At 38.5% G+C, this 27116-nt stretch overlaps 2 protein-coding genes across 6 annotated transcripts in view; both read left to right on the top strand.

The window, feature by feature from the left end:
• Nucleotides 1-3113, top strand: part of zeb2a (zinc finger E-box binding homeobox 2a) — a 45108-nt gene extending 41995 nt beyond the window's left edge. For all 3 annotated transcript variants that reach the window (XM_016660850.1, XM_007572416.2, XM_007572417.2), the window contains one exon: nucleotides 96-3113. In XM_016660850.1, the coding sequence (XP_016516336.1) occupies nucleotides 96-673 (578 nt within the window). In that variant the 3' untranslated portion in view covers nucleotides 674-3113. The remainder of the gene's footprint in view (nucleotides 1-95) is intronic.
• A 1070-nt stretch (nucleotides 3114-4183) lies between these two features.
• gtdc1 (glycosyltransferase-like domain containing 1) lies at nucleotides 4184-24201 on the top strand. 3 transcript variants are annotated; one of them, XM_007572415.2, is made up of 11 exons: nucleotides 4184-4241; nucleotides 13845-14035; nucleotides 16470-16637; nucleotides 16991-17164; nucleotides 19439-19507; nucleotides 19579-19668; nucleotides 20454-20563; nucleotides 21260-21404; nucleotides 23272-23342; nucleotides 23643-23734; nucleotides 23831-24201. In XM_007572415.2, exons 1-11 carry the CDS (start codon nucleotides 4227-4229, stop codon nucleotides 23903-23905), a joined length of 1200 nt encoding a protein of 399 aa, XP_007572477.1. In that variant the 5' UTR covers nucleotides 4184-4226; the 3' UTR covers nucleotides 23906-24201. The 3 variants fall into 3 exon arrangements, with proteins under 3 accessions (XP_007572477.1, XP_016516338.1, XP_016516339.1); XM_016660852.1 differs by lacking the exon at nucleotides 4184-4241 and adding an exon at nucleotides 4249-4430; XM_016660853.1 differs by lacking the exons at nucleotides 4184-4241; nucleotides 23272-23342; nucleotides 23643-23734; nucleotides 23831-24201 and adding an exon at nucleotides 4249-4430 and having other exon boundaries at nucleotides 19579-19633.
• The last annotated feature ends 2915 nt before the right edge of the window (nucleotides 24202-27116 follow it).

Genomic DNA, 27116 nt, shown 5'->3' with positions numbered 1-27116 from the left:
CATTAAAAGAGCTTCTGCTTTTTTTTATTACTTTAAACTGAAGCTGTTGTCTCCGTCCTTACCATCTCCTCCATCTGTCCTCTGTGTGTCTCCAGGTAAACGTCCACATCAGTGTCAGATCTGTAAGAAGGCCTTCAAACACAAACACCACCTCATCGAGCACTCCCGTCTGCACTCAGGGGAGAAACCCTACCAGTGCGACAAGTGTGGGAAGCGTTTCTCCCATTCCGGTTCGTACTCACAGCACATGAACCATCGCTACTCCTACTGCAAGAGGGAGGCCGAGGAGCGCGAGGCGGCCGAGAGGGAGGCCAAGGTGGGAGGGCTGGCTGGAGGACTGGAGCCCACCGAGTTGCTGATGAGAAGGGCCTATTTGCAAGGCTTGGGGCCTCTCGGATACTCGGATCCAGAGGAACAGCCGGAGGACGGCGGTGGTACCATCTTAAGGGACGGAAGAGAGGGAGGAGGACAGGAGGTGGGAGGAGTGGACAATAAGATGTACGAGGAGGTGACAGATGGACAGGAGGCAAGTTTCAGGAACAGAGAGGAGGAGGGTGACAGCAGGAGCCAGATGGACTCAATGATGGATGAAGGGGGCAAAGACTCAGCACAGCTGATGGACACTTGTTCACGAGAAGGGAAGACAGACGGAACATTGGAACAGGAGGACTGATGGAGGAAAGAGAACCGGAAAGATGAAGATTTGTTTGTGAGATCTAGATTCTGCTTCATGGTGAAGGATAATAGAGTGTCTGATTGGCTGGGAGGATGTTTTAAAGTTTGTGCTATTCATCAAACTACCATATAAGGTCAAAAGTGATGTCATGAGGGTGTGGTTTACCTGAGACACCTGTTACCTGTATGACAACATACAAAATGTTAAGGCTACGACTCAGTTAATTCTGTTTTTAAAAACAAAAAAACATTCTTTGCTCTGGTTTATCACGTTCAGTCAATTTTTTTTTCTAAAATCTAACTTTTATCTTTATTTGATTTTTGCAATTAGATTTGTCCCGACCTGTTGTGAGTTTTGAAACCTTGAAAGAAAAACCATTGTAACCCCTGGTATTTGAATTCTGGAATCCTACTTTATATCACTGGATAATAAGGTATTTTCATCCATTATGGAATTAAATGGATAGTCATGTTAAATGCTCACACTTTGAATACAACTGTACTTAATTCTTAAGTATTTTCTCAAAGATTTGTATTCCGCCTAATTCCCATTTCTTTTGGCTCCATTTGGCTTAGTTGACTCATAAAATATGATGGATTATAATCCTTTATCAAATAATAATAATAAAATAACAAACCAATCTGTAGAGCATTCCAAATATAAATGTGAATACAACTTTACAAAATAGACTAAGATTTCATTAGCTATCAAAGTGGGTATGTCTCCTTGGTGGGACTGCAAAGTAGCCCGTAGTCGGTTTGAAGTGTCAAACAGATCCTTTTGGTACCCAAACATAAGTTTTAGCTCTAAGTGATGACTAAGTTTGGTAATTACGTAAACGCGAAGGGGGAAAGAAAATTACTAAGCTTGCCACTTCGTAGCTTGTTAGCTAGCTAACTGCTATCTTGTTAGCTTGCAACTGTTAGCTGATTAACTGTTCGGCTAGCTGCTTGCTATTTTTTTTGGCTTGTTCCATCGACCACCAAAATCTTTTTTTTCTTTTTTTGCCAAATTAAGCTACTCTCCTCAGAGTTGAACCAGAACTTTACATTTCTGGTTTTGTTGGAGAAAGAAGCTGTAAAATCTGTTGGACTGAACCTGGTAAATTAGAAATGTTTAACATCTAGAGCCGAAGTGCGAGGTGACCTGATGGAAGAAGTGTCCATTTTAGCCTGAATATGAGAGAACTAAGTTTTTGATCAGTAAATGTTAACCCTTTATAAAAGTAAACCAACCCTAACTTTCAGGTGTGCAGGAGGACCAGTGACCTGAATCATGAAGCAGGACCGACTGGTTTAAAATTCATGTTATGCAAAATAAGAAGAAAATAAAAAGAAATAATAATTATTATTCTAATAAACTAAGTGAAGCGCTTGTTAATGTACAGTATTATAAAGGCCTGAAAGCTGTGTGGTGCTCTGATGTTCCTAACCTCTGTGTCTTGTTGTGTTCGATAAAACCACTTCAGGAAATTGCACTTGGCTCCCTGAATCACTACAAAATAATGAAAAAATATTATTAAAAAATTAAATTGGGAAGCCTGGAACACTCTGTCACGTTCTGTCAGTGTTAATGTTGTTATTCTGTCTCCTTTTAATGTGACTTTTTTTTATATATATATTTTTATCCGACTTTATTATTTTTGCCAACTAACCACATAACTCCAGGCCTCCTGAGTTGTTTTTTTCTGTGAAGGAATAATTAAACCTGTGTGATTTTTCAGTCTTAAATCGGAGAGGCAGGGGTAGGAAAATAAAGGGCTCGGCTGGAAAAAGAGGACGGAGCCTTTTGCTCCAGAGAAAGCCTTATATGCAAACCTTTCACCTGTCTGTTTCTAAAAAGTGCCATCCCTGTGCAGTGACACACCTGTCCTCTCATCCTGTCAGTATTACCGTAGATAGATGCCATTCTGTAGTTTACAACTGTTGGTGCAATTTCTATTGTTTTTTTGTTTTTTTCATGACAGTACTTTTGACAGTATTACTTTTTGAATTTACCAACAAAAATTTCAAATTTTTTTTGAGAATTTTCCAGTGTATTTATGTGTGTCCTTTTATATTGCTGTCTTTATTTATTTCCTACTGTAGTGTACAGTATTAGGGTTCCTCACAGAAATATATTTTAGTAAAATGGTTCTGTCATCAAATATTGGGACATAAATGTTGATCAGGCCGTATCTTTGTTTTCTTCATGTTTTATTATTTGAAACTACTGAAAAAAAAATCTAAATTTGGGGAACTTTTGATACAACAATTATTGTGCAAGCACTGTATTAATAAAAATCCACTTTATTCATGCCTCTGAAGAGAGGATGAAGAACTGATTATGAAGGAAGTCCTGAAATGTCTGAAGTATTATGGTTTTAATTTTTAATTTTTCATGTTGGAATAAATGTAGCCAAAATAAATTTTAATAAAGCTGTGTTATTCTTCTTGTAGCACATCTGTTTTATTCATCATCACCCTCATGAAAATGGTGATGATGATTTTAGGCTCCACATATTAGCTTTACAGTGTTTGGTCCAACTTTTGCTGCCAGAACAGCCCTGATGGCCTGGACTCCTCTGGATCGTTGAAGGTGATTTTAGTATTTAACACCAAAACGTTTATTAAATCTTATAAATTGTGTGATGGGTTTTCTTGGATTCCACTTGTTTGCCCAACAGATTCTTTATTAAGATCCGGGGAAATACGAAACCAAATCTACTCCTCAAACAGAAGCTGTGCTTGTTAAATTCTTCCAAAAGCATTTTTTGTTGTGTTCCATGAAGCGCTATTCTGCTGAAAGGTCAGAGAATAACATTTCTATATATATAAAAAATATATAAAACAGCAATCAAAAATAAAAAGGAGTCAACTTTTTTTAAGTTTTTAATATACAATGATTTACACATGCCTTACCTACCAAATCTGACTGCTTTATTTATCTAAAATAATTGAATTGAGTACTGCATGCATCATTTATTACTGAAAAGCTAAAAAAATAAAAACTTATGTTTTTATTTTTGAACAAGTTTTGGTTTTGTTTATTTTCAACTTGATTGTTATGCCGCATGTAAACAAAATTTGGACACCACTGCAGCACATAATTTATATTTTATTTTGTTGTCATCACTTTATCAAATACACAATTCAGTTGATATAAAAACCAAATAAAGTTATTAAAGGAGCTAAAATTTCAAGAATAAGCCTCCTTACTTATTACGATGTCATCGGCGCAGATTTCTGTGGCGAAAACAACATAATACAAAATATAGCAAGATATTAAAAGCAAAGAACTGTAAATTCCTAAAGTAAATAAGTAAACTGATGGTAGTAAAAGCAGTTTCGGTTTAAAAATGTGTATAATTTACTACTTTAGGAAAATATGTAAAGTTTAAATGAAATATAGTTTCTCACAAATTATTATTATTTTTTATGTTTTTAAATCAAATCCAAATTAGGAAACAACTGAAGGGGAAAAAAACTTTCTGCCAGTCTTTCTCTCCTGTTATCCATTTGTATCGACGTGATGACGTCAGAACTTGCGTGCAGCGTGAGCCGGGCGTCAGATGCAGCAGTCAGAGGTGAGTGTTCAGATGGAATCAAACGTGTTTGTATGTATCCCCTTCCTTCTTTGTTGGAGTTTGGGACTCAGCCGGTCTGAGGTCATTTGTGCCCGGCATGCTGGTCCCGACCGGGAACCAGAGTTCGGTTCGGCTAACGGAGCTAATGCAACTCTTCCAGGAAGTAGACGGTTCCTGCAGAGCTGTCAGGTTCATTTTTGAGGACATAGCTGTAAATTTTGCTAAAACATTCTGACTTTGAGCAGATTTTGAGGCTTAAAGAGTTCAGCTTACTCATACTTTTACTTAAAAAATCTGACGATAAAACTGAAATATTTTACCATGAGGCAGAACAGTGAGCTGAGACTCCAGCCTGTTTGGATGCAAAAGTGATGGAGAGGTTCTGGGAATGTCCACATTTCTGCTGCCTGGATAAAACGACATAAAGTTTTGATACATCTACAGATCTTTGCAAAACTATTGGCACCCCATTTGACTTTTTATCATTTTATCATGCTGCAGTCCCAAACGTGTGTTTTTTTTATTTGGTGTGATAGGCCTAAAGCAAAGTTATGAATTTAATGTCAAAAGAAAATTATGCATCTTTTTCCAAAATTTTGTAATTAAAATAAAATGTTCATTGTTATGCTACAGGGAAGTCAGTGTTAGGGTATGCATCCTTTTGGTCTGAAAGGTTTACCCAATGTTCTTTGATAAATATTTCTAGCTGAATATCTTCTCTCTGTACAGATAATTTTTAAGTGTTGCCACAGTTTCTCAATTGAGTCCATGTCCAAATTTAGCAAATTAAAATTGAGAGAAATTAATCAGTTACAGAGGTTGTTTACTAAACACAATTTATACAAACAATATCGTAGAAATCAAATATGAATAGCAAACAATAAAACATGTAATAGTACTTTTTATAATTATTAATGCTTTAAACTGCAAGGAATTATTATAAAACTGTTAACTAATAACTAAAATTAGAACAAAAACCAATTTAAGTAATCTGTTTCCAGTCTGAGCAATCTGTGAATCTCTAGTTTAATAAAACCTTAACCGAGTCTAGTTTTATCCACAGAGCAGTTTCTGCTATTTCATGTCTGTATTCACAATATCATTGTATGAGTCTGCAGATAAAACAGGATGAAATTCAACAAGGGCAGTGCTAGCTTTACACATTTCTGATGAGTCAAAGAAAAACAGAAAGAAAGTGTAAAGGATTCTGAGAAGCAAATTTTAAGAAAAATGTTTGACAAAGCCAGATTAGTTAGTAAAGATTTTGGTTTAAAGATGACCTGATTGAGAATAAGGAGGAGATGTTTTAGAGGGTAATAATCTGAGTGAAGCAAACTGGTCTGAAATCAAATGAGAGGACATTAACAGGCCTGATGGACATGAAGATATATGGACGTAATCTGAATTCATAAGTTCAGATGAGTTGGTCTGAACAATGAAGCCATGTGATAGTTATTGATCCTGAATATTTCCCTCTGCCTGGCATGACTCAGGGTTTAGAGTGAAACCAGTCGACTCAGATCGAAGCAGATTTCTCCTGGTTCTGTTTCAGTCGCTGATTTGGTACGAAATATTGCAGCTCGTTCATAATGTCTCAGCTCCAAGTGGAGTGAGCACCATTACCACTGATATGAAAGACGGGTTTAATTGATAGTTTATCAGTTTAAAGTTTACCTGATGCCTCAGATGGTCGTGTTAAGCAGCAGACTGTATTACTGAGTCTAAGGTTGTAGTGATTCATTGAGTACTAAAAATTCTCAACATGAAATGTAGTTTTTTATTTGTTGATACATTGTATGCAGCCACATAAATGTTATTTTTTAAGTAACCAGTGCACTACAGGAAGTTGTGGGGACAGTAGTGTCTCCATTGCAGACTGTGCAAAGCAAAGCTCTTGTTTTTACATCACAAAAGCCTCTAAAGTGCATTACCACGCAGCCATGCGGCGACTCTGGACGGCTGAAACAAAACCACATTGGGATCTCTTCAGCGTAGTTATATGCTGTTAGTTCTTGCTATTAGCTTACATAAAACATGTTGTGGTAAAGTACATGGAAGCAGAATAGATCAGTTGAATTCTGTCGCTGATAATTTCTTCAGTAGTGATGCACATGGTCAGAACCTTTTTCTGGAGTTACTGTTTCAATTCAGCTCTTGAGTAGAGAGCTACAGTGGGGGGAAAAGTTTACACACCTTTGCTAAAGTACCTTGTTTTTGAGATGTCAAAAAAATGAGAGTAAAATAAAATAGAGCAGCAAGCCTTGGACGGCCGTGTGGCAAGCCAGCGGTAAGTCTTAAAAGTTTTGGCAAAAATCCGACCTTTCAGGCAGGAGTTATTGTTGCTTCGTTTTTGAGTTATGTCGCTTCGACGGATTGGTGAATGTGTTGAGTCAGTGTGTAATGACTCACAGAAAGTTTGGTACAGCTCTGACCTAACGTGTGGAAGTCAATACACTTTGATGTTTTATGCCGAGGAGTTAGATTTTGAGCCTTGGCTATGCCCACATACTTTTTTGCAGCACAAAGCTTTTGATAACTTTTGATCTCTAATGCCTCAAGAAAGTGCAGAGTCATTTTGAAGTCCAAGTCAAAAGCTGTAGGAGAAGTTTGCATAGATACAACATCTGTAAAAGAGAGAAAATGACAGCTTTCATCCAAAATGGCCGACTTCCTGTGAGGTTTAGACCATGGCTGGAAGAGACATTTTTTTGTAAGTCCTGAGAAGTTACGTATGTGCAACAAGAGCATCTTGATATCTGACTTTTGGCACGATTTCAAGTGGATTAGGTCAAAATTCAGAGATGGATCTTTCTAAGTGGAAAAAAGTAACTTCCTATTCTGGCGGGGAGTGGGGGGACTTCGACGATGTCAACAGATGACTACAAAGTATCATTGGGCAACCATCATGGATCCATCATACAGAGTTTAGTGTAATTCTTTCTATGTGAAAATTATAGTGTTTTGAATTTTTCGGAGAGTAAGCCACGCCTCCTAAACATGCTCAAACATTTAATCCCCCATCTTTTAACTGCATACTGACCAATTTGAAGCCAGAAGGTTAAAATTTCTTGGAGGAGTTTGTTAAAGTTCAAGGTTTGTAAATGTCTAATATGGTCAAAAACACCTTAGTGAAAGACTTGAGTCTTATTGTCGTGTCATCAGGAGTCATAGCATGCCAGTTTTTAGGCTCAGGTTGTTCCCTGTAGTTTCATAATAATGATCATATACATAAATGACTGGATTGTTTCAGAAAAATATGTACTCACTACACCTTACTTTACTTATGTTGCAATACTTGGCATACATTTTAATTTATTTCCTATTTAGACATAAGAGCAAAGGTTTTAAATGAAGATCCATAACATGATTTCCTAGTATTATTAAAAAATGATTCACACTCTCCTGAAAGAATTGAGGCTTGACTTGGACTTTAAAAAATTACTTAAAAAAACTGAACATCTCTGTGGTATATGTTTTTTTTTCAACAATAGTTTTTCCTTCCACTCAACTTTCAATTAACATGCTCAGTACAGCACTTTGTGAGCTGGTAGCTTATTTATCTTTCACCTTCCTTACCTTGTTGAGGGTTTTATGTCTCTTAGGTAACTCTAAAGTCAGCAGTGGCTAAGATGAAAAGGAGCATTACATAAATATAACATTACTTAATTAAATAAAAAAAATATTAATGGCTAATTTTGGATTCTTCATGAAAGTTAACATAAACACTTGAAATGTATAAATCTGTGTTCAAAGAATTTATATTTAATAACTTTCAGATTAAATGAAATTACTGAAGTAAATGCCATTTTAATGATATTGGAATTCACTGTGATGCATTTATATCGGCATGATTGACCTCCAGCTGTTCTTTTTTTGTTGTTTTGATGAAATGCAGAGGAGGCACCATGACCTGAAATCTGTGGGATGCTGATGTGAAAAATGTGGGCCTCATGCTCTTAATAATCATTCAGAAAACATGATGGTATTTAAATCTCCCACATTCTGGATTAGACTGATCAAACTTGACTTATTTAGTTCATTAATTGTTTGGTTATTTTTGATCTTCGTAAAGCTGAAAGTTCCTTGTTAAATTCATGTCAAACTGCAGAAGGCAGCTGAAATATTACCCTTGACATTTAATGCTGAGCCAACACTGACTTGTTGATCTTTCCTGAAACCAGTACAACAATGTGATGTGTACAAAGAAATTGATTTCAGTCAGATATCCGCCTTCAAGAGAGCCGTGAAGTGTCAGAGAGTCAAATGAAAGAAGCTCATAGTCAGAGCGAGAACGACTCGAAAGCTGAGGCAGATCAGGAGCCGCTACCTTCAAATAACACGGGGACTGGCTGCTGATTCATTCAGCAACATTTCATCATCTCACACTGTTAATACACACAAACACAACGGGACGGCTGAGCACAGCCTGCAAAGAAACGCTGCGAGGAGGATGGGGAAGGTGGTGAATGTCGGGGGATTCTCCAGTGAAGCTGCAGTTTGTGCAGTGCAATTTAGTTTTATTTTTACAGTTCCCATTCATAATGAAGACTCATGAAGGTTGATGTCTAATTTTATTCCAGTTCATTTCAGTTTTTTCTAATGCAGCTTGTTGGACGGACCGAAGAGTTTTTGTAGAATGTTTTAGACTTTCTGACAATTAAGAAAGTCTGAAACATTCACGAAATGTTACCTATACATTCACAGAAATCTTTTTTCAACAGTAATTGATTTGATTCAAGAAGTTTAAATATTAAAGGCCTAAACACTGAACCCTGTGGTGCTCCATAACTAACTGAAGAGTTACCAAACTGAAATGTGTCAGACAAATATGATCCAAACTTACCTTGTGCTGTTTCCTTTATTCATACAGTCAACTTTATGAAATGAAGCACTGCTGGATATCCATGCATCCTTAAAAAGTCTTTAATTCATTTATCTAAAATTAAGGCCTTAAATGTAGTGAATCCATTTTAAAAAGTAAGTTGGCATTTGATATGTTAATCACAGCTATTAAGTTGTGTTTTTGCATAACTATTTAATCTCATGTATTCAATGTATTTTTTTTTGTCTTGAGGGATGTTTCCATCCTGCCAAGTCACAAGCTTCATTGCATACTGTTATTCACTGCTAACATAATTTTGCTTGCTAGCTCCCTTGCTAGCTTTTTTGCATCTGTCATGGCTAAGTGTAAATTTACTTGGCTGGACAAAGTTTGTACTTTATATCTGTGGAGACAAGATGGAGACAAACATTCATATTTTGCACTAAGCAGTTTAGCATTCCTTATTTGCAAGCTTTAAAGATCAGACCCTCGGTCATTAACGTCAATTTCTCTGTGGTTTACCACAAATAACTTCCCAAACCTGATCTATGACTCCTTTGAATAATATTTTTTTTTTTTTTGCCTTAATGTTGACTGATGAAGCAAAATGTACCTGAAACATTTGGTGAGACATCACTACCTCCCCAAATTGCTTGTCCGAGGTCCGCTCTACCTGAGTCACACTTTTGCGTGTTCGGAACATCATGTCACTTCTACGATTGTCAAATTATTTTAGCTAAAGATTTGACGTAAACCCAAGGACTTCCTTGCATAATTCAGATTTTCTTAGCATCTGTCTGAATGCTGTTTATTTTCTCAGAACCATCTTGAGCTTCAGCTGCGTCGGTTGGAAAGGGTCACAGACTTTTGTTCATACCAATCCTGTCCACCCAGGAAGGCCACGCCGCGGCTGTGAGGCTCTCAGGTGGTCGATTGGTTTTCCTGTCTTTGGGTTTCAGAACCAAATTTCAAGCATTTCTTAAAACTAAGTTAATTCATGATTTTAAAATAAAAGCAAAGCAATGAAATTTCAACCAAGTTGATCAAGGTGTTGACAATCCGATTGGACACAATTTGTTGGTTCTAGCCTGCTGTAGTTAGTCTGGACCAGACAATTGGTTAGATCACATTGTCTTTTCTTCAGATTCTGGTGTTGTGACCTGAACCAGTAAACTTTATTTGACTGACTACCTCTCTGAGTGGTGTTGGTGGAGTCTGGTGAAGCTGTTGCACGTTGTGCCCATCAGAGAGGAGAAGATCAGTCTCAGACATAACAGAGTCATCTTGGTCCTAAATCTGCTGAATATTAGCTGGAGTGACCTACATGTTGTTTTTGATGGTGTTGAGTCTGAGACGGCATGAAGTCATCAGGACGTCACCGTGGATGAAGCAGCAGACTCGCCCACAGATTCACGACAAACACGGCGAGAAGCGTTTCCAGAGATTCCACCGTTTGGTTTCCAGGCGGCGCGGCGCGGCGCTGACTCAGCCCGGGCGCTGCAGCTGCTGGGGGGATTCCCTGCCGGGGGAAACGCCCACATTAACCCTTTGTTTCATGTGTGTCTGCAGCCTTCCATGTTCGAGGCGGTGGGAGGAAAGGTGTCTAAACTGGAATCCCCCACCGTGGTTCTGTTTGATTTAAGGTGGAATGATTGATTTCACATTTACTAACACACTTCCTGTCTGGTTGATCAATAAGCAGTTCAGAGCGGTTTGACTTTCCATTGTCCTCGTTGTCCACATCTGCCTGCCTGTCTGTCCGACCCCCCCGAGTCTCATCAGAGTTTATTTAGATTTAATTTTTTAACTGGTTCAATTCACAAATTATTACCACAAAATCTAAATACTTAACGTTTTTCTGTTCTTCTTTTTTACTTTTTTTTTTTTTTTACTTTCTTTCTTTCTTTGCTTTAAGGTTTTTTTTCAGATGCATGTGGAAATCTTTTGGAAAATATTTGTATTGGTGTATATATTGAGAAAAACATGTACATTCTATACTTTTATATTTATCAGTTTTTGTCCTTTTCCTCTGATTTTATTACTTTTTCTTGTACTACTTAATTTCTCGTATTATAACTTTATTCTCTTATCATTACAACTTTATTTTTGTGATTGTTTTTGTTCGCCTTGCCCCTAGTACTAATAAAAATGTAATGTTTCATTGTTTACCTGTTTTTACACACAAGAAAATGAATTAGTGGAAAATACATTTATTGTCAGAACCAAAAACTGTTTTGTACTTAGTAAAACAATCAGTGATATGTTGATAATCACACTATATATTTTCATTATTGACTGAAGAAACATGACAATCAAATCTACTTTAAGGGAATTCCATGATTGTAAAATTTTAATGTAAAATTCCAAAGCCTTCTCAAAATTATTATTTTTAAATATAATTTTTTTTCTAGGTTTTTCCACCAATTAAGTTTCCCGTGTTTGTGTATTTCATTTTTTGCCATGTTAAATCGTCGGCAGACCAGACTCCAGCCTGTGGCTCACATCCTGACGTCTGTCTGAGGAGTTAATAAGAGACAAAACATTGAATTATTTCAGTCAGATATTTAGTTTTAATAGGTCTCTGCTGCTGTCGGCTCTGTAGGAGTCTGAACCTTCTTTATCTGGGGAGTAAAACTGTTCACTGGGAGGCCAGAGCAGAAAAACGAGTTGTCAGTTTTTCTTCTGAAGGCCAAAAGGTCGCCCATCCGTAGTTAATCAGCCCTCCCGACACGTTTTCATATTTCACATTATTTGGACGCATTCAGGAAACAGATTGGTCCATTTTTAGCACAAAGGCTGACATTGTGCTTCTGTTTCCAATCAGATTTGTCTTTCTGACACATCTGCATGGCAGAAGGCTCGTTGGTATCTGTCTCCAGCAGAAGAAACAGCTCATTTCCTTCTCCTGATATGAGTGGCAGCGAGCAGATATGGACTGATGGAGCCGCGTGTGGGCGAGTGCTGAGTGCTGCTGCAGCCACATTAGCTCCCATTGTGGGCAGGGTAATGGAGGAACGGACTGGAAATGGTTGGGAGGGAATTCAGAGGAAGAACAGGGGAGCTCAGGGGACTGTAAGCTGTCCACTTCCTGCCGCCGGCTGCGTAAACCTCCCCACAGTATAATGGATCCTATCAGGACACATTGTGCTGCAAATAGATGGATGTTACTGGGTTTTACTGTGGTTTGTTACTGCAGAGTTAACTGGCTGTACAACAATAGGCTTTCATTTACGGCCTGAAAGAAGGAGGATTCACTCTGCCTCCATCAGGCCGGTTTTTCAGCTGCATGTTAACTTTAGCACAGTGTCTGCTGCGACCTCTGACCCTCGCCGTGTTAGCTGCTCTGTGTTTCTGCAGCTGACGGGGATTCCTGTCAGACTGGAAGAGCCGTGTTGTGGAAATCTCGCCGAATTCTTGCAGTCAGACTGTGGAAACACCGTAGGCTGGTGTTCCTGCTGTTTTCATGAGACTGGCCTTCAACTTTCAGATCAGTTCTTAATAATGACGCAGCGTTCGGTGACTCATGGTGGAGTTTTCAGCTGAAAACAGACTTTTTATAGGTGAAAAATCACGAACAGGTCACGATCTGAAACATTTAAATGATCTGAGATAAATGACAAACTTAATCTCAAGGCATTTTATAAGACAAAAAGATAATTTTCTGAGCTAAAATTTTGTATAAAGATACAGTTGTGTTCAATAAATGTGCACTAATTATGATGAATTTCCTCTTACAGCTAATGAAAACACAACGTTTAGGATTAATATATTACAACAGACTGATAAAAAATACTCATAAACTAGAAATGTAGGCTCAGGTAGCCTCAGCTTGAACATTTTCTCGTTCTGTCACATTATAACCACAAACTTTAATGTATTTTGTGTGATTGATGAAGACAATATATCTGAAAAGTGTGGTGTGCATTTGTGTTTAGCCTCCCCTGTAGAATCACCTTTCACCATAGTTAGAGCTTTATGTCTCGTTCATCTGAAGTCTGGATTTATTTCCTCTTTGCAAAACAGCTCAGACTCAGATTGGATAGAAATCATCTGTAAACATCAGTTTTCAAGTCATGGCACAGATTCCCAATGTAAATTTAGATCTGGGCTTTGACTAGGCCAGATTAATGCAATCTTTACAATCCGAAGAGCCAATTTTTCCCTCAGCCCAGCTATAAAAACTTAAAGCCATAAATCTTACATGTCTACTATAGGAAATGTCTTGTCTTTTAAAAAGAACATTAATAAATTATGAAAAACTACAACTTTTGCCAAAAGAGGATGGATACATTTACTTTTATGGGGTGTTATTTGTTTAAAATGTCATAAAAAAAGAATACTGCAAGAAAAACAAAGAAAAATAAATAATCACACTCAAGTAATAAGCATACCTACTGGATGCTTATTAGGCATCCAGTAGGTATTTGGTGTCATTTAATTTTATTTCCAGGTTTCAAAGTGAAGAGAGCAAAAATATAAATGCATAACGCATTTAGATTTTAATTTGTAAAATATATAATTTGTCCCCAATTCATAGCTTTTATTGTGTTGTAATCCCAACAAAAAAATCACAGAAGTTTGTCACTGGAAAATGACAAAAACTTTCAAAACTCTATACCTTTGGAAGAGAAATGTACCTAAGACTGCTTCTTCACCTCACCTCACAGATTTCATGATAGATAGATAGATAGATAGATAGATAGATAGATAGATAGATCTGTATATATATTAGCTCACATATTAATGAATATGCCTGCTGACTTGTGACCTCTCTCCGTCAGGTCGGCGGCTCCCCCAGCGTCCTGCTGGTCGAAGCGTTTTATGGCGGCTCTCACAAACAGCTGATCGACCTTCTGAAGGAGAACATCGATGGATGCTCCGTCTTCACGCTGCCGGCCAAGAAATGGCACTGGAGAGCGAGAACGGCAGCTCTGTACTTCAGCCAGACCATTCCTGTCTGTTCATCATACAGGTGAGAGGCACACATGTGACATCATGCAGGTAACTCCTCAGGTAGACTCCAGAATCCAAATAAAAACTAAAAGATGTTTGAGGCTTTATTTTTGTCCCTTTCTTGCTGTAAGATCGTTCAAAGATGTCCTATGGCATGGAGTGGTCATCTAGTTTTTACATTTTAAACTCTATCATTTCCTGTCAGTTCGGACTGATTCAACCCTTTTGAAAGTGTGTAGAACATGGTTTTCCTTCCTTTGTCATTGGAAAAGAAGAAGCAGCTAAACAATCTGTCCTTGGATAAAACAGGGGGGCAAGCCAGAGGTATCTTTGTAAAATCAAATACCATTTCTTTGGTTTTTGATGCATCATTTGCCAGAAATGAGAACTTATATGACGGAGTCATGATCAGAGTTCTGGTCATCAATCAGATACAATCTGATAGCAATCACAGAGTTATCAGCAAACGTTACGTCTGCCCTCGTTTCGACCCTGGCACTCACTTAAAACGAATAAAAGGGGTGCAAGGTCACAGCCCTGAGGTGCACCAATGGAGGACAAAAGTACATCAGATAAAAACTACAACCTCTAGGGTCTGTTTGTGCAAAAATCACCTCTCTCATTCTTACTAGCTGGCAGTATGTGGTTGAAGTCAGTGTGTTTATGGGTGAGGGTCTGTAGTAGTTTTTAGGTCAGACTCTGTTGAGCTCGGTTGAAAGACCTGAGGCTGAGGAGCAGCAGGATGAAGAGTTTTCTGCTGCTTTCAGACAGTGTGAAGCTGCTGATCTGATGGAGGATAACAGGATCAGTTTCATGTGCGAGGCTTCGGTCCCTGCTGCTGCTGCTGACTCATTCACAGACTGGTTTCACAGCAACATGAGCGGCAACCATCACTGCTCTGAACTTTAAGACAACCAGACGCAGGTGGGAGATCTCCGAGTGCTTTCATCAGGAACTTCACTTCTTTGGTTCCATCTAAGTTCATCTCCTAATAGACAGAGAGTCACAGGATGTTTGTACAGTAAAAGTATATATATTTGTTGTGATTAACTATTGAAACGCCACTCACCTGAAAAAAATTCAGCATCCTACCAAATATTGCATCCAAGCAATCCTTGCCATTGTGTTCTTATCCACATTTATGTAGCAATGATTGTGTTTCAACATGTTGTGGAGGTCCAGTAAAATCCACCGGATTAGGAGAACCTCTGTACAACTGTGGATCTCATTGTTGATACATAAATCTGAAATCAAACTAATTGATTTAAGTCTTTTTGGATCGGCTGAGTCCAAATGTTGTTTCTGTTGTACTAAAACAACTTGTGGCTTTTGTCAGCCCGGTTTCTGAGAACAGATAGCAGTAGTTGGGTCCAGACCGGAGGCACTGAACCACATTAATGTCCTGCAGCCAGAGATTAGAGAACCTATAAGGATGAGTGTGACCTGCAGACCCAGAACTGATCGAGACAGGGGTCCACTTTGGTTAAACCCTGGTGTCGATGATCCACATTCAAACAATGGTGATGGAAACCAACATGTTTTTGTGCTTTAATGTTTGTTTGAATTGATGAGATCTTACAGAAAGTTGATTATATTTATTTTTTAGAACCAGAATCCAATATTCCTAAAGTTTCTGAGACGTTTTCATCTCTGTTCATAACACACACAAACTATCTGAAGGTGTTACAGTTTCAACTTTAGTTGCCCTGCAGTACAGTAGATCCTGGGTATTTGTGGGGGTTAGATCCGCAAACGCATATAAATAGCTAAAATATCCCCTCTAAAAACACAGAATCACAATAACCACTTCTATTATAAAACCTAAAACACCAAATATGTATTAATATCTACAGTGGAAACCGTCTTTTCACGACAGCAGGAGCTAATCCCTACAGTCTTCCTTATCTTTGAGTTCAGCCAATCACCACCAAGGAAAATAAATGGTTCTTTTGCAGCATGTTCAGGTTTCACTATCGTGTTTCATAACTGCTTAAAAATAAGAACAACGGCATGGAGTGAAAGGAGAAAATGACAACAGCTAGAGAAGAAACTGGATAAAACAGGAGAGGTCACATCACCAGTTTAACAGTATTTCAGATAATTAAAACAAAGAAAATAATTAGTAGTTATCAATATCAACTGATATGAAATGCTTATACCATGGTACATTTTTCAGTCATTTTTTGTCCATCCTTAGTGACCCCAGCACTCATTAGTGTATAAAATGAATGGTGGTGAAAAGACACAACCCTGAGGAGCTCCAGAGAACGAGTCAAACATCTTCCTGCCTGTCGGCTCCAAACCTGTGAAATGTTTTCAAGAAGACGGTTTCCTCATCTTTATAGACCAATGGGATGTTTTTGTTTTTCTACTGTTATATACATTTACTTAAATGAAAGGTTTGATTTTATTTTTTTTATTTTTTGTTTTTTTTGTTTTGTTTTTCTCCACAGGGTTCTGTTTAGCAGCTCCGTTCTGAACCTGTGTGAGCTGGTGGCTCTCCGACCCGATCTGGCCCGGCTGAAAAAGGTCCTGTACTTCCATGAGAACCAGCTGGCCTACCCGGTCCGTAAAGACCAGGAGCGAGACTTCCAGTACGGATACAACCAGGTGCTCTCATGGTAACACATCCAACCCGACTGATCATTGATCACAATAAACTGAGCTCAGTTTGACATGCAAAGGCCCTCTGATTGGCTAGTGATGAGGAGCAATCCGATTGGTTGATTGTGTCTAATTAAAGTGCTTCAGGTTATTGATCAGCTGTCTGACTGTAAAACTGATTGTTGTTGATCAGCTGGCAGCTCATCAATAAGCCGCAGTTGCTCCGTCTTCTCTAACCACATTACAGCAGGGATCATTAGCAGACGTCTGATGGGACACTTAGAGTCCAATCAGTGTCCCAACCCGTCCTCAGGTTCTCTGGTTCTGTCCCCTCTGCTGTTCTGACCGGGTTTGTCTCTGGGTTCTGCAGCCTGGTGTCGGATGCGGTGGCCTTTAACTCCCGCTTCAACATGGAGTCCTTCCTGTCCTCCATCGGCTCGTTCATGAAGAAGATCCCAGACCACAGACCCAAAGACCTGGACCAGCTGATCCGTCCAAAGTGTGTGGTTCTGAACTACCCGGTCCAGTTCCCTGACGTCAGCAGGTGGGTTTAAGGCGCTTCACCGATGTAAGCTCACAATGGCAAACATTTATGGAGTTCTTTCTTGCATCAGTCTAACTCCTCACAATCCCTTTTTCATATTTTACTTATTTTCTATTTATTTCAGCATATATTTATTTTATTTATTATTATTGTTAGTATTTTTTGTGCTTTGCATGTTAGTTCCTGAAAATATGCAGCTTGAAGTTGATGGTGTATACAATATGTTTATGCTGAGCCTAATTGCATCCTGGTATATGTAAACACCTGAATGATAAAAATATCAACCAGAAAAGTGGTTCTGATTTTGGTCAGTAAATGTAAAATAAACTCCTCACGTCTAAGATTACGAGTTTTCAAAGATCTGCTTATAATGTTTTCAAGAGATGGATGCAGAATTGGATCAGATAAAAATATCAAACACTTTGGCAACATTTAGTTGTTCAAAGGAGGAATCTGTTTGGTTCTTGTATTCAGACATTTTTCTACCCTGTGTTTAGATATCAACCTTGTAGATTTATGTTTTTTTTTTCTCGTCTTTTCTAAAAAAGAAATTGCAAATTCCGGAAAATATTTTGAAAAAGTGACTTTTATTTCAAAACTTCTGTGAGTTTTATGTGGAGAATATGAGAATATAGTCATTTCATTATAGATTTGACCTGAATTTAAAGAAGCTGTGTAACTCGCTTGTTAAACAAGATGGCCACCATGGGCATGCTGACATCACCCTGAACTTTGGAAACCCAAGGAGTGTATTAGCAAAAGAAATCCGGATTTTTCAAAACTTAAATCTTAACAAACCAAAAATTTCATAAAGTGTTAAAACTGATTTGTTGCCCAGCTCTGGTCTGTTGAGTTTTAAGAGAAAAGTTTCCTGTGTCATGTGACCTCTCATTTCCGGAGCTTTGTTCAGGTTCAGCCTCAAGCCATGAAATGTGGGCGGAGCCAACAGTGTGAGAGCCTTAGCTGTGTGTCTGTGGTTGCCGTAACGACAACCTCCATCCATCAGTCGGCCTCTCGTTGTAACTGAATAGTAATCGAGTCCTGCTGAGAGAGACAGACGTTCCATCCATCATGGCTGCTGCTGAACCCCCGACTCCTCTGAGATCAATGAGGATGTCATGAGGATGGGACTGGTTCTGGTTCTGGTTTCAGTCTTCTGCATGTTCAAAGTGGAACGTGAAGTCAGAGAGGAATAAATGTGCAAAAGAGTTCAGATCCATGGAACAACACGTGAAACAATTGTGGAAACAGCAATTGCGTTAAACTTTTTTTCTTTTCGACAAGAAATGTCAAGTTTATTTGTACAGAAAATTTCAGCAACAAGGGAGTTCAAAGTGCTTTACACCATAAAAACATAATGAAACAAGAAATAAACATTACATTTTATCAAATGTCATCATCAAGCAAATACACATCAAATATGTTGCTCAGTTTTCCATTTATTGTGGTTCAAAAGCAACTCTAAACAGGTGGACTTTGGTTTAAAGGAACTCAGTGTTTCAGGTGTTTTCCAGTTTTCTGGAAGTTTGTTCCAGATTTGTGGTGCATAGAAGCTGAATGCTGTGTCTCCATGTTTGGTTCTGGTTCTGGGGATGCAGAGCAAAATCAGAACCAGAAGACCAGAGGGGCCTGGAAGGTTGATACAGCAGCAGATCTTCAATGTGTTGTGGTGCTAAACCATTCAGTGATTTATAAACTAACAACTAAATGAAGATAAACACATGGATGAGTTTTTCTATATGTTGCTGGGGACATGTCTCTCTGCATGTTCAGGTCTGAGTCCATCACTACATCCAGATTTCAGACCTGATCTCTAGTTTCCAGCTGTAGCTGTACATTAACTCTGGATTGTTCCTCTTTAGGTCCAAACATACAAACTTCAGTTTGTTTCTGTTCAGCTGGAGAACATTCTGATTTCTCCAGACCCAAACTGCTGGATGCTGTAGTTTAGACTCTGCAGTCCCTCCATGTTCTGCTCAGTGATCTGTCCTCCCTGCGGCGTCCCTCTCTGATTATTACCCCGATTATAAACCCCGGCAGCCTCGGCGGTCGCTGACCTTCATCTTTAATCAGACTCAGAGGTGACATCATCACTGTGATCATCAATAAGCTGATTGGTTTTACTGCCTGCAGTCAGACTGCTCATTCCTCAAATGGATCACTGAGTCCTGTTTTCCAACGTCCTCAGAAAAACAGGCGGACCTGGAGACGCTCGTGTCCTGCAGTCTGTCTGGGTTCTGTTTGTGTAATTCTGGTTTCGGTTCGGTCTTTCAGTCTGCTGCCTGAACACAAACTGAGACGTCTCCACCGTTCTGCAGAGACCAATCAGCAGCAGACGTCGAGGTAATCACACGATCAGCTCACTGGGTCGGATCGCCTGTAGGTTATCACAGCTGTTGGTTCTGACTTGATAGGTGTGAAGAGGATCCATCACCTGATCCCAGAACCGTTCTGACACCAGTGGACCAGGTGAAGCCTCTACACATTGTGTGGCCTCATAGGTGGTGAGTTCTGGTTCGACCCGATCGACTGCTGCTCTGTGCCGCTATGCAGAACCTCCCTGAAAGTGTTGGCCAACACATTAAACCAGTGAACTACACAATCTGCTGCAACCTTAATAGACCTTAACACAGGATCAGACAAGCAGAACTGAACTGATTCATCCATTCATAGCCTAATTAACTGATTTGAAGTGTCAATCTTCATGAATCAACATAAACTATCTAGAGCTGAAACAATCAAATTAGTCGTGATTAATCAATTATTAAAATAATCATCTAATTTAATCAATCGTTAACTGGAGTATACAGACACCAAAAAGTGCATTTGCTGAAAAAACAGGACACTCAAAGCAGTAATTAAGTCAAATTGTACTATATATATATATATATATATATATTGCATTTAAGATGAAAAACCTTTTTCTGTCAATATGTTCAAATCTGAAATCCTGAAGAGAGGGCTCAGCTTGTTCTTATGTTAATGTTAGAAGTATCTTTTATTTTTTGCTGTTGATCCCTCTTTTGGTACAAATAATCAACTAAAGGAATGGTGTGTTATTGAATTTTAAGCAATAAAATATTTGTTTTATTTAAAAAAGAAATAGAAATGTTTGCTTATTGCATTTTTATGTTTTTAATATTGCATAAAATAATCTTAAGTGGTTAAATAAAAATCAGCAGATTATTTGTCAAAATAAGTGGTAACTAAAATAATACACGGTAACAGAATATTGCATTTAGGCTGAGTTCATGGTCCAAACAAAACCTCCGGCCATCTGTGTTTAAAGGGAACACGACAAGAACCCGGAGCTGTTCTTCAACACTCTGATCAAACTGAAGGAAAAGCAGCTGGATTTCCAGCTGTCAGTGCTGGGAGAGACGTTCACCGATGTGCCAGGTACACACTCACCTGCTCAGCACACACATTGAACTGCATGGAGCTGGAAGCTGCTGTTCAGTGGGATGTTCAGACCATTCAGGACTCTGTCGGTCCAGGTGTGTGTTCACCTGTGTTCCAGTGTCTGTGTGCCTCCTCTGGGTGTATTTCAGTGTTTTAATAACGATGTGATGGAGTGTTGATGAGTGTGTGTTTTAGCGGGCCGAGCCCACTCTGAGTTATTGGATCATAAAGTTTTAGTGCAGAACAAACAGCCGGCGGTAAATCAGCCGAGAGCCAATCACATTAGGAGCTGAGTGATTTCACTAACAGCTCTGAGTATTGATCACTTTCACCTGTTAGAGACTCTGCTGGTTTAATCAGAGAGATCTGTCCTCATCAAACTGTCCTCTTCCTCTAATTACCAACATAAACCTCCTGCAAGATCATCACAGCCCAGGAGGAGGAAGAGGAGGAGGAGGAGGAAGGGGAGCAGACTGAAGGCTGAGAGGAAAATGTTTCTATTGATTTTTAATCAAAAATAATATTCTAAGACTCAAATCACTCAGTTCCTTTAAGATTTTAGTCACATAGAATCAGAAAATCTTTTGCATTCATCATCCTACACAAATAATGACCAACAGGAAGTTCAGCCAATCAGCTTAAAGCAACACTGTGACCTTCCTCACATGACGAAGCTGTGATCTCCTCCTGCAGAGATCTTCTCCTCCGCCCAGCAGCTGCTCCAGTCCAACATCCTGAACTGGGGCTTCCTGCCCAGTAAGGACCAGTACCTGAAGGTGCTGTGTGACGCCGACGTCGTCGTCTCCACCGCCAAGCACGAGTTCTTCGGAGTGGCAATGTAAGATTTTAAATAACGATGATTAATAATGATAATAAAAAACAAAAACATGAGCCTCCAGTAAAATCAGTAAAATTACAAGTAGCAGTAAAAGAGCTACGTGTAAGTTGAGAAGACGGAGCTAACAGCTTAAATATATACAAAGATGCATGTTTTCACTATATGATTAATCAAATTAATCGTAATGAATCGATTTTTCTAATGATCAACTAATTTAGTAATTGATTGATCGTTTACTGCAGCATACAGACTTTAAAGAGGCCACCGTTTGCAAAAAGATGATCACATGTAGGCTAATGGAATGCTATGTCATTCTATTTTAGGCAACAAAATTATGTTATTTAAAGAGGGAACTGAGTTAAGTGTTTATTTCCATATTTTAATATATTTACAATATTTTCTAAAATAAGTTTGAGTGGTTAAATAAGAAATCTGCAGAATTAGCCTTTTTTTATCCGATTAAAGGTCAGAATATTGATATTGATTTCTAAAATTGTTACACACAAACCTGTGTAAAAAAAAAAAAAAAAAAGGTTTGCCACAGTAGCAAAATCTAACTCTAAAGAAACAAACATTTCTCAGACTGCTGAAAACATTCAGAGAGGAATCTTTTTCCTTAAGATCAGAAACATCACACTAATATTTTGTTTAACCCTTTAACTTTCCTTCCAGTCTTACGTTGGACAATTGTCAGTCCAGGATTAGTGGTTTCTGAATCTTCGTAGATGTTTCTTTTGTTTGATGTCACTGATTTGACCCTTCTTAAACAAACTAACATATTTTCTGCAAAGTGTCTTTAGCCACGGTTGCTTAAGAAACGAGAAGCTATTCTTTGGTTTAAAGAAAAATGTCAGTGTCCTTAACGGATGCATCTTGGATTCAGCTGAAAGAGTAGGTGTAAAACAGGTTTATAATGTAAACCAGGACTGGGCCCATGCATGCTGGGTTTATACTGAGCTGTTACACATCTGGAACCCAGAAGCTGCTGTAGATGTTTGTTCCTGCTTCTTCTCCCAACGCTTCCAGATATTCCAGGATGCAGCTCCCCGTAAGTCAGGCTCAGCTGTCAGAGGTTCTGGAGCGGAAACAACACAATCATGTGGGCCTGAGGCCTCGCTGACACTTTGATCCTCATTAGGTCTGAATCTGGTTCTGTCTGATGAATCCGGATCATCAGCAGAGCTCATTAAGGCCCTGCAGCCAGCATGAGCCAGCTCTGATCAGATAGCTGCTGGTGTGTTGATCCAAGTTCAGCATCTGAAGGAACACTTCTCCAGGTTCTGTTCTCAGATGTCCTATTAAAGGATTGGTGTTTAGTTTGCATTCACACTGAACCGCCAAAAAGTCCAGATCCCCGTGGAAAAACCCAGAACCTGAACACATCGTCCACAGAGAGCAGAGGAAAAACGAGTGCAGAGATTAGCCAGAAAGGATCAGAACCAAGATCCCAGAATGAATAAAGGTCTTAAATACACGTGCCTAAAATTAAAGTTTTAAATTCAATTAAAAAATTAAAGTTGGTCTTAGATACGTTTACCATATGTCTTAAGTTTTGTCATGAATAACTGTTTAATCTCATATGTAGTAGTTTTTTTCTCACACGGTGAGAGACGAAAGTCTTCACCACTCAGTGTGAAACCCCACACACAGCAAGTGATAAAAGTTGAGGGCCACAAACACATTTTACTTTTGTTATGCCTAATTGTAGGATTTTCCAAGCAACCCCTATGTTTTCAATCTTAAATTTAATTCAAGGTGGATTTAAAAAGTCTTATAAAGTATTAAATTTGACGTGTTAATGGAGCCGATCCAAAGCCTGATTCTTCCTGACTGTCTGTTGATGATTGATGATTCTGGGATGTTTCAGGTTGGAAGCAGTTCACTGTGGATGTTTCCCTCTGTGTCCAAAGGCTCTGGTGTATCCCGAAATATTCCCAGGTAAACACACCTGAGATGGATCTACCTCTCCGGCTGCAACACCTGACCTCTTCCTACTGCTCTTTACTGCCACTCCTGCAGCGGGACACCCAGAAAATTTTCATATTGGTAGCCAGACCAGTAGAAAACCTGTGGATTCACATCTAATGAAATAATAATTATATATTTGTATTTAAATTATATAATTTCATATATGTATTTATTGGGTTTTCCTTTTATGTCAGCGTTTCTTAAGAGGGGGCCATGCCCCCCCCAGCCCCTCTCTTGGGACGGCCACTGACTTCCTCCTTTTTGTCCCAGATCAGTACCTGTACTCGACCCCTGAGCAGCTCTGTAAGCGTCTGCAGGAACTCTGCAGGAGGCCCGACCTCGCCCGTAGACATGTCGTCATGGTAACCCTATCATTTTTTTTGTTTGAAAGTTGTGGTGTTCTTTATTTCAGAGGCAAAGCAGGTTACAGACAGATTGTCCTGGTTCTGATTCTGCAGGTGGACACCTCATTGTACTCCTGGACTTCTCTAAAACCACAATTCCAGGCTCTCCTATCTGCGGAAGGTACCTGAACGCATCACAATGCTGGTTATTTAACTTCCTCTGAGCTGTGAATCAGAGCGGTTCTGTTCTGAGTCGAGTTGGATCAGAGTGAACTTTCAAACCCAGGCAGGAAACTAAGTCCAGATTAGAGATTCCTCGTGCTCTTAATCTGGCATCTCGCTGCAGGAATAAGCAGCCGGGTCCAGCTTCTGGTTCTGAGTCTTTCATGGGTTTACGACTGTTTTTCAGTCAACAAATGTCTGTAAACGTTTATTTTAATCAAAATATATATGTTTTTTAATAAAAGACGTTAAATAAATCCTGATCTTTAAGCGTCTTTGAGTGTCCTGAAAAACGCTGTACAAGTCTGAAGTCATTTATTAAAGTTTGTTTGTTTCCAATAATCATATGATTATTGTAAACAATAATCGTTCACAATAACATATTGGAAACTGAGATCCATACAGTTGCAGAGACTAGATGCAAAAGTAATAAAAGACAAATTCCAGCTTTAAATGCATAAAGTTTTTGTATTAAAGGAATCTAAAACTTCTAGAACTGGTTCGGTTTGGAAACTTCCAATCGATTTTTTTTTTTGTTTATTTTTTCTACATGTTAACTAAATGTCTGTTTAAGAAAAAGAACACCATTTATATAACCCGTATAAAAACTGAAATCCAAATTCCACATTGAACAATTTGGATTTACTACAAAGTTGAAGAGCCATTTAAAGGATCTATTAGCTCAACTAGAGTTTGTAAATGGTGTTTAATGTACCTCATAAAGAAATATGTACAATTTAATGCTTGTAGGACTTTCAAGTGCAGAGGAGGCCCCTGACAATATATTATGCAAGCAGTGGGCCAAAATGTAAAATATTCACTGAAGATACATGAATGGTACCAAAATGTTAATAATATTAACAGTGGACCAAGTCAATAACAGTAACAAGCTCTTTCTTTATGCCTCTCAATCAAAGATTTATTTATGATTATTAATCATCATTAGCAGCTGGCATCACTAATATACAGCCATCAGGAAGGGGAATCAGATATTCAACACTATGAACTGTTGATTTTTTCATTTATTTTTAAATAAAAGAACAAAACATTTCATTTTTTCAAACAAGTCAGATTTTTGACCTGTTTTTTTACTCATGAACCATACTTACTTTGCCCTTTGTTGCTGCATTAAAGGTGATAAACTTTCATTTATGCAGAAAGCTTTGAGCAATATAAATCACTACACATTTTACCGCGCCTGTGTAGGATAGCAGCCATACTTTACCTCAGGATCTAGTTTGTTACAAATTTCATCAAACTACTTGTTACCAATGTTTGAGGGGAAAAAGCTTTGCTCGAGTGATTTTGAAAAACTTGCAATTTGTTCTCTGTGTAGTTTGATCCATATATTCAAATTTCTGTTTTGTGAAAGTTTTCCAAATGACTTTGCATGTTTTAAGATGGATCTAAAAAAAAAATAAAAATATCAGCAAAATTAGTCTTTAAGTTTGTCGCTTGCAGACTCACCCACGGGTTTTTATATAATGAAAGTTTTCTGACAATGTGATTTCAGGTGTAAAACTTATCATCCAAAATGTGATGATGTTGACCACAGTGCCACCTACTGGTCGGGAGTAGCAAATTTCTAGTAGTTAAGAGAGGGGTGGGGATTCCAAGGATTTGAACTCGTAAAAACCATCAGTTATTGTATTTACATTTTAAACTAAAGTTGTGAAATAAAGAGTTTGATAAGGTTCAGTCAGTCTAAATCCTGAATAAGAGGAGTCCTATATTCCTAACTGTCCCTGAATGCCTCCAAAGAAGGTCATCAGTCAGAGCAGCTGCTCCGTCAGTTTAATCCAGACTTTAAATCAGACCTGTAGGAGAAGCTGGAAGGAACATGGAGCTCCTCTGATTTAGAAACCATTTAATCTCCAACCGCAGTCGTGTTATTTCTGAAGGAAAGCCTTCTGAAAGCTGGAAGAGTTTATATTTCACTATTAACAGAGAAGAACCAGAACAGCAGCAGGTTTCTGTTCAGATGCTGTAACTAGGATTGAGATGTTTAAATGGATATTTGAATAAAACCTGGTTCAGGTTGAGACATGTGGCAGCTTGAATTGAGAGAACCCAACTGGAGTGAGCAGATCTTCCATCAGAGACAGAAACCGTTTGCTGCTTCAAGGTTTCTCTACAGACTGACGTATTATCACCAAACGGCAGCCTCCATGCTGCTGCAGGAGGAACGCTGCTCGTTTCTGATTGAGACTGACTCCTGCAGCGTCAAACCAACAAACTCCTCCTGACGTCTGTTCATCACAGAACAGACGTCTGTCTGTTCTGTGACAGACAGACAGATTTACATAAAGGTTTATGTAAATCTTTATGAAGATTTACATAAACTACAGTCACTGTGAACAGGAAATCCTCTGGGCTGACTGGTTCAAACATCAGGACGGCAAAAAACTCACACATTAGAAAACAACAAACAAAAACAGCAAAACCCAAATATACAAAATATACATAAAAACAGAATAACAAATAATATACTATACAGTAAGCACAATATTTCTACATACATACCTTGGAGTTATAAAAAAACCTCTATTCCAGAGGAATGTGCCTCTGAGTTAGTTAAATGTACAAAATGTGCATATTGAGCATTAAATGACAGACTATTTAGAAATAGTGACAATAAAAAAAAAACATGCACAACAGTGAAGTTGTCCAGATACCACCATGGATGTAAACACTGAGTTTGATTGGATCAGTGATGGTTATAGAGTCTAACTTGGTGGAAGGACCTATGGTAAGGCTCCTTTGTGCATTTAGGATGCAGCAGTTTGTCACTAAAGGAGCAGCAGTGGATCCCTTTGTGATTCACTACCTGATCAATAACAGATTTTTATTTCAGCTTCTTGGGAGAAAAAACTTTTATATAGCCAGTCAAGTGAAACGGATATTCTCATGTTGAGGAGAGGCATTGCTACAGGCTAGTAATAACACATTTTAATATGTTGGTCAGGGTCACAGGGGCTGATGAACATGATGAAGAGGAAGAGGTCAGCTAAAGCCTCAGAGTCTGATGACTAATTAGCCGCTGATAATGGAATCAGATTAAACAGATCAATGACGGTGAATGATCTGAGCTCCCATGAACAATCTAAATGATGACTGCAGATGAAATCAGTCAATTAAAAACATTTTTCTCTGGGTTTCCCTCATTCTCTACTGTGGA

Source organism: Poecilia formosa, unplaced genomic scaffold (assembly GCF_000485575.1).
Source record: "Poecilia formosa unplaced genomic scaffold, Poecilia_formosa-5.1.2 Scaffold300, whole genome shotgun sequence".
NCBI lineage: Eukaryota > Metazoa > Chordata > Actinopteri > Cyprinodontiformes > Poeciliidae > Poecilia > Poecilia formosa.
The sequence above is the reverse complement of the archived record's forward strand: the minus strand, read 5'-3'. Positions and strand labels throughout refer to the sequence as shown.

Bases quoted from the DNA above. Each gene is read 5' to 3' on its own strand.
- gtdc1 (XM_016660852.1), top strand. From the start codon at position 4,254: ATGGAATCAAACGTGTTTGTATGTATCCCCTTCCTTCTTTGTTGGAGT. The intron at 16,638-16,990 runs GTAACACATCCA...TGGGTTCTGCAG, and splicing joins TACAACCAGGTGCTCTCATG to CCTGGTGTCGGATGCGGTGG. The intron at 21,405-23,271 runs GTAAGATTTTAA...GGGATGTTTCAG, and splicing joins GAGTTCTTCGGAGTGGCAAT to GTTGGAAGCAGTTCACTGTG.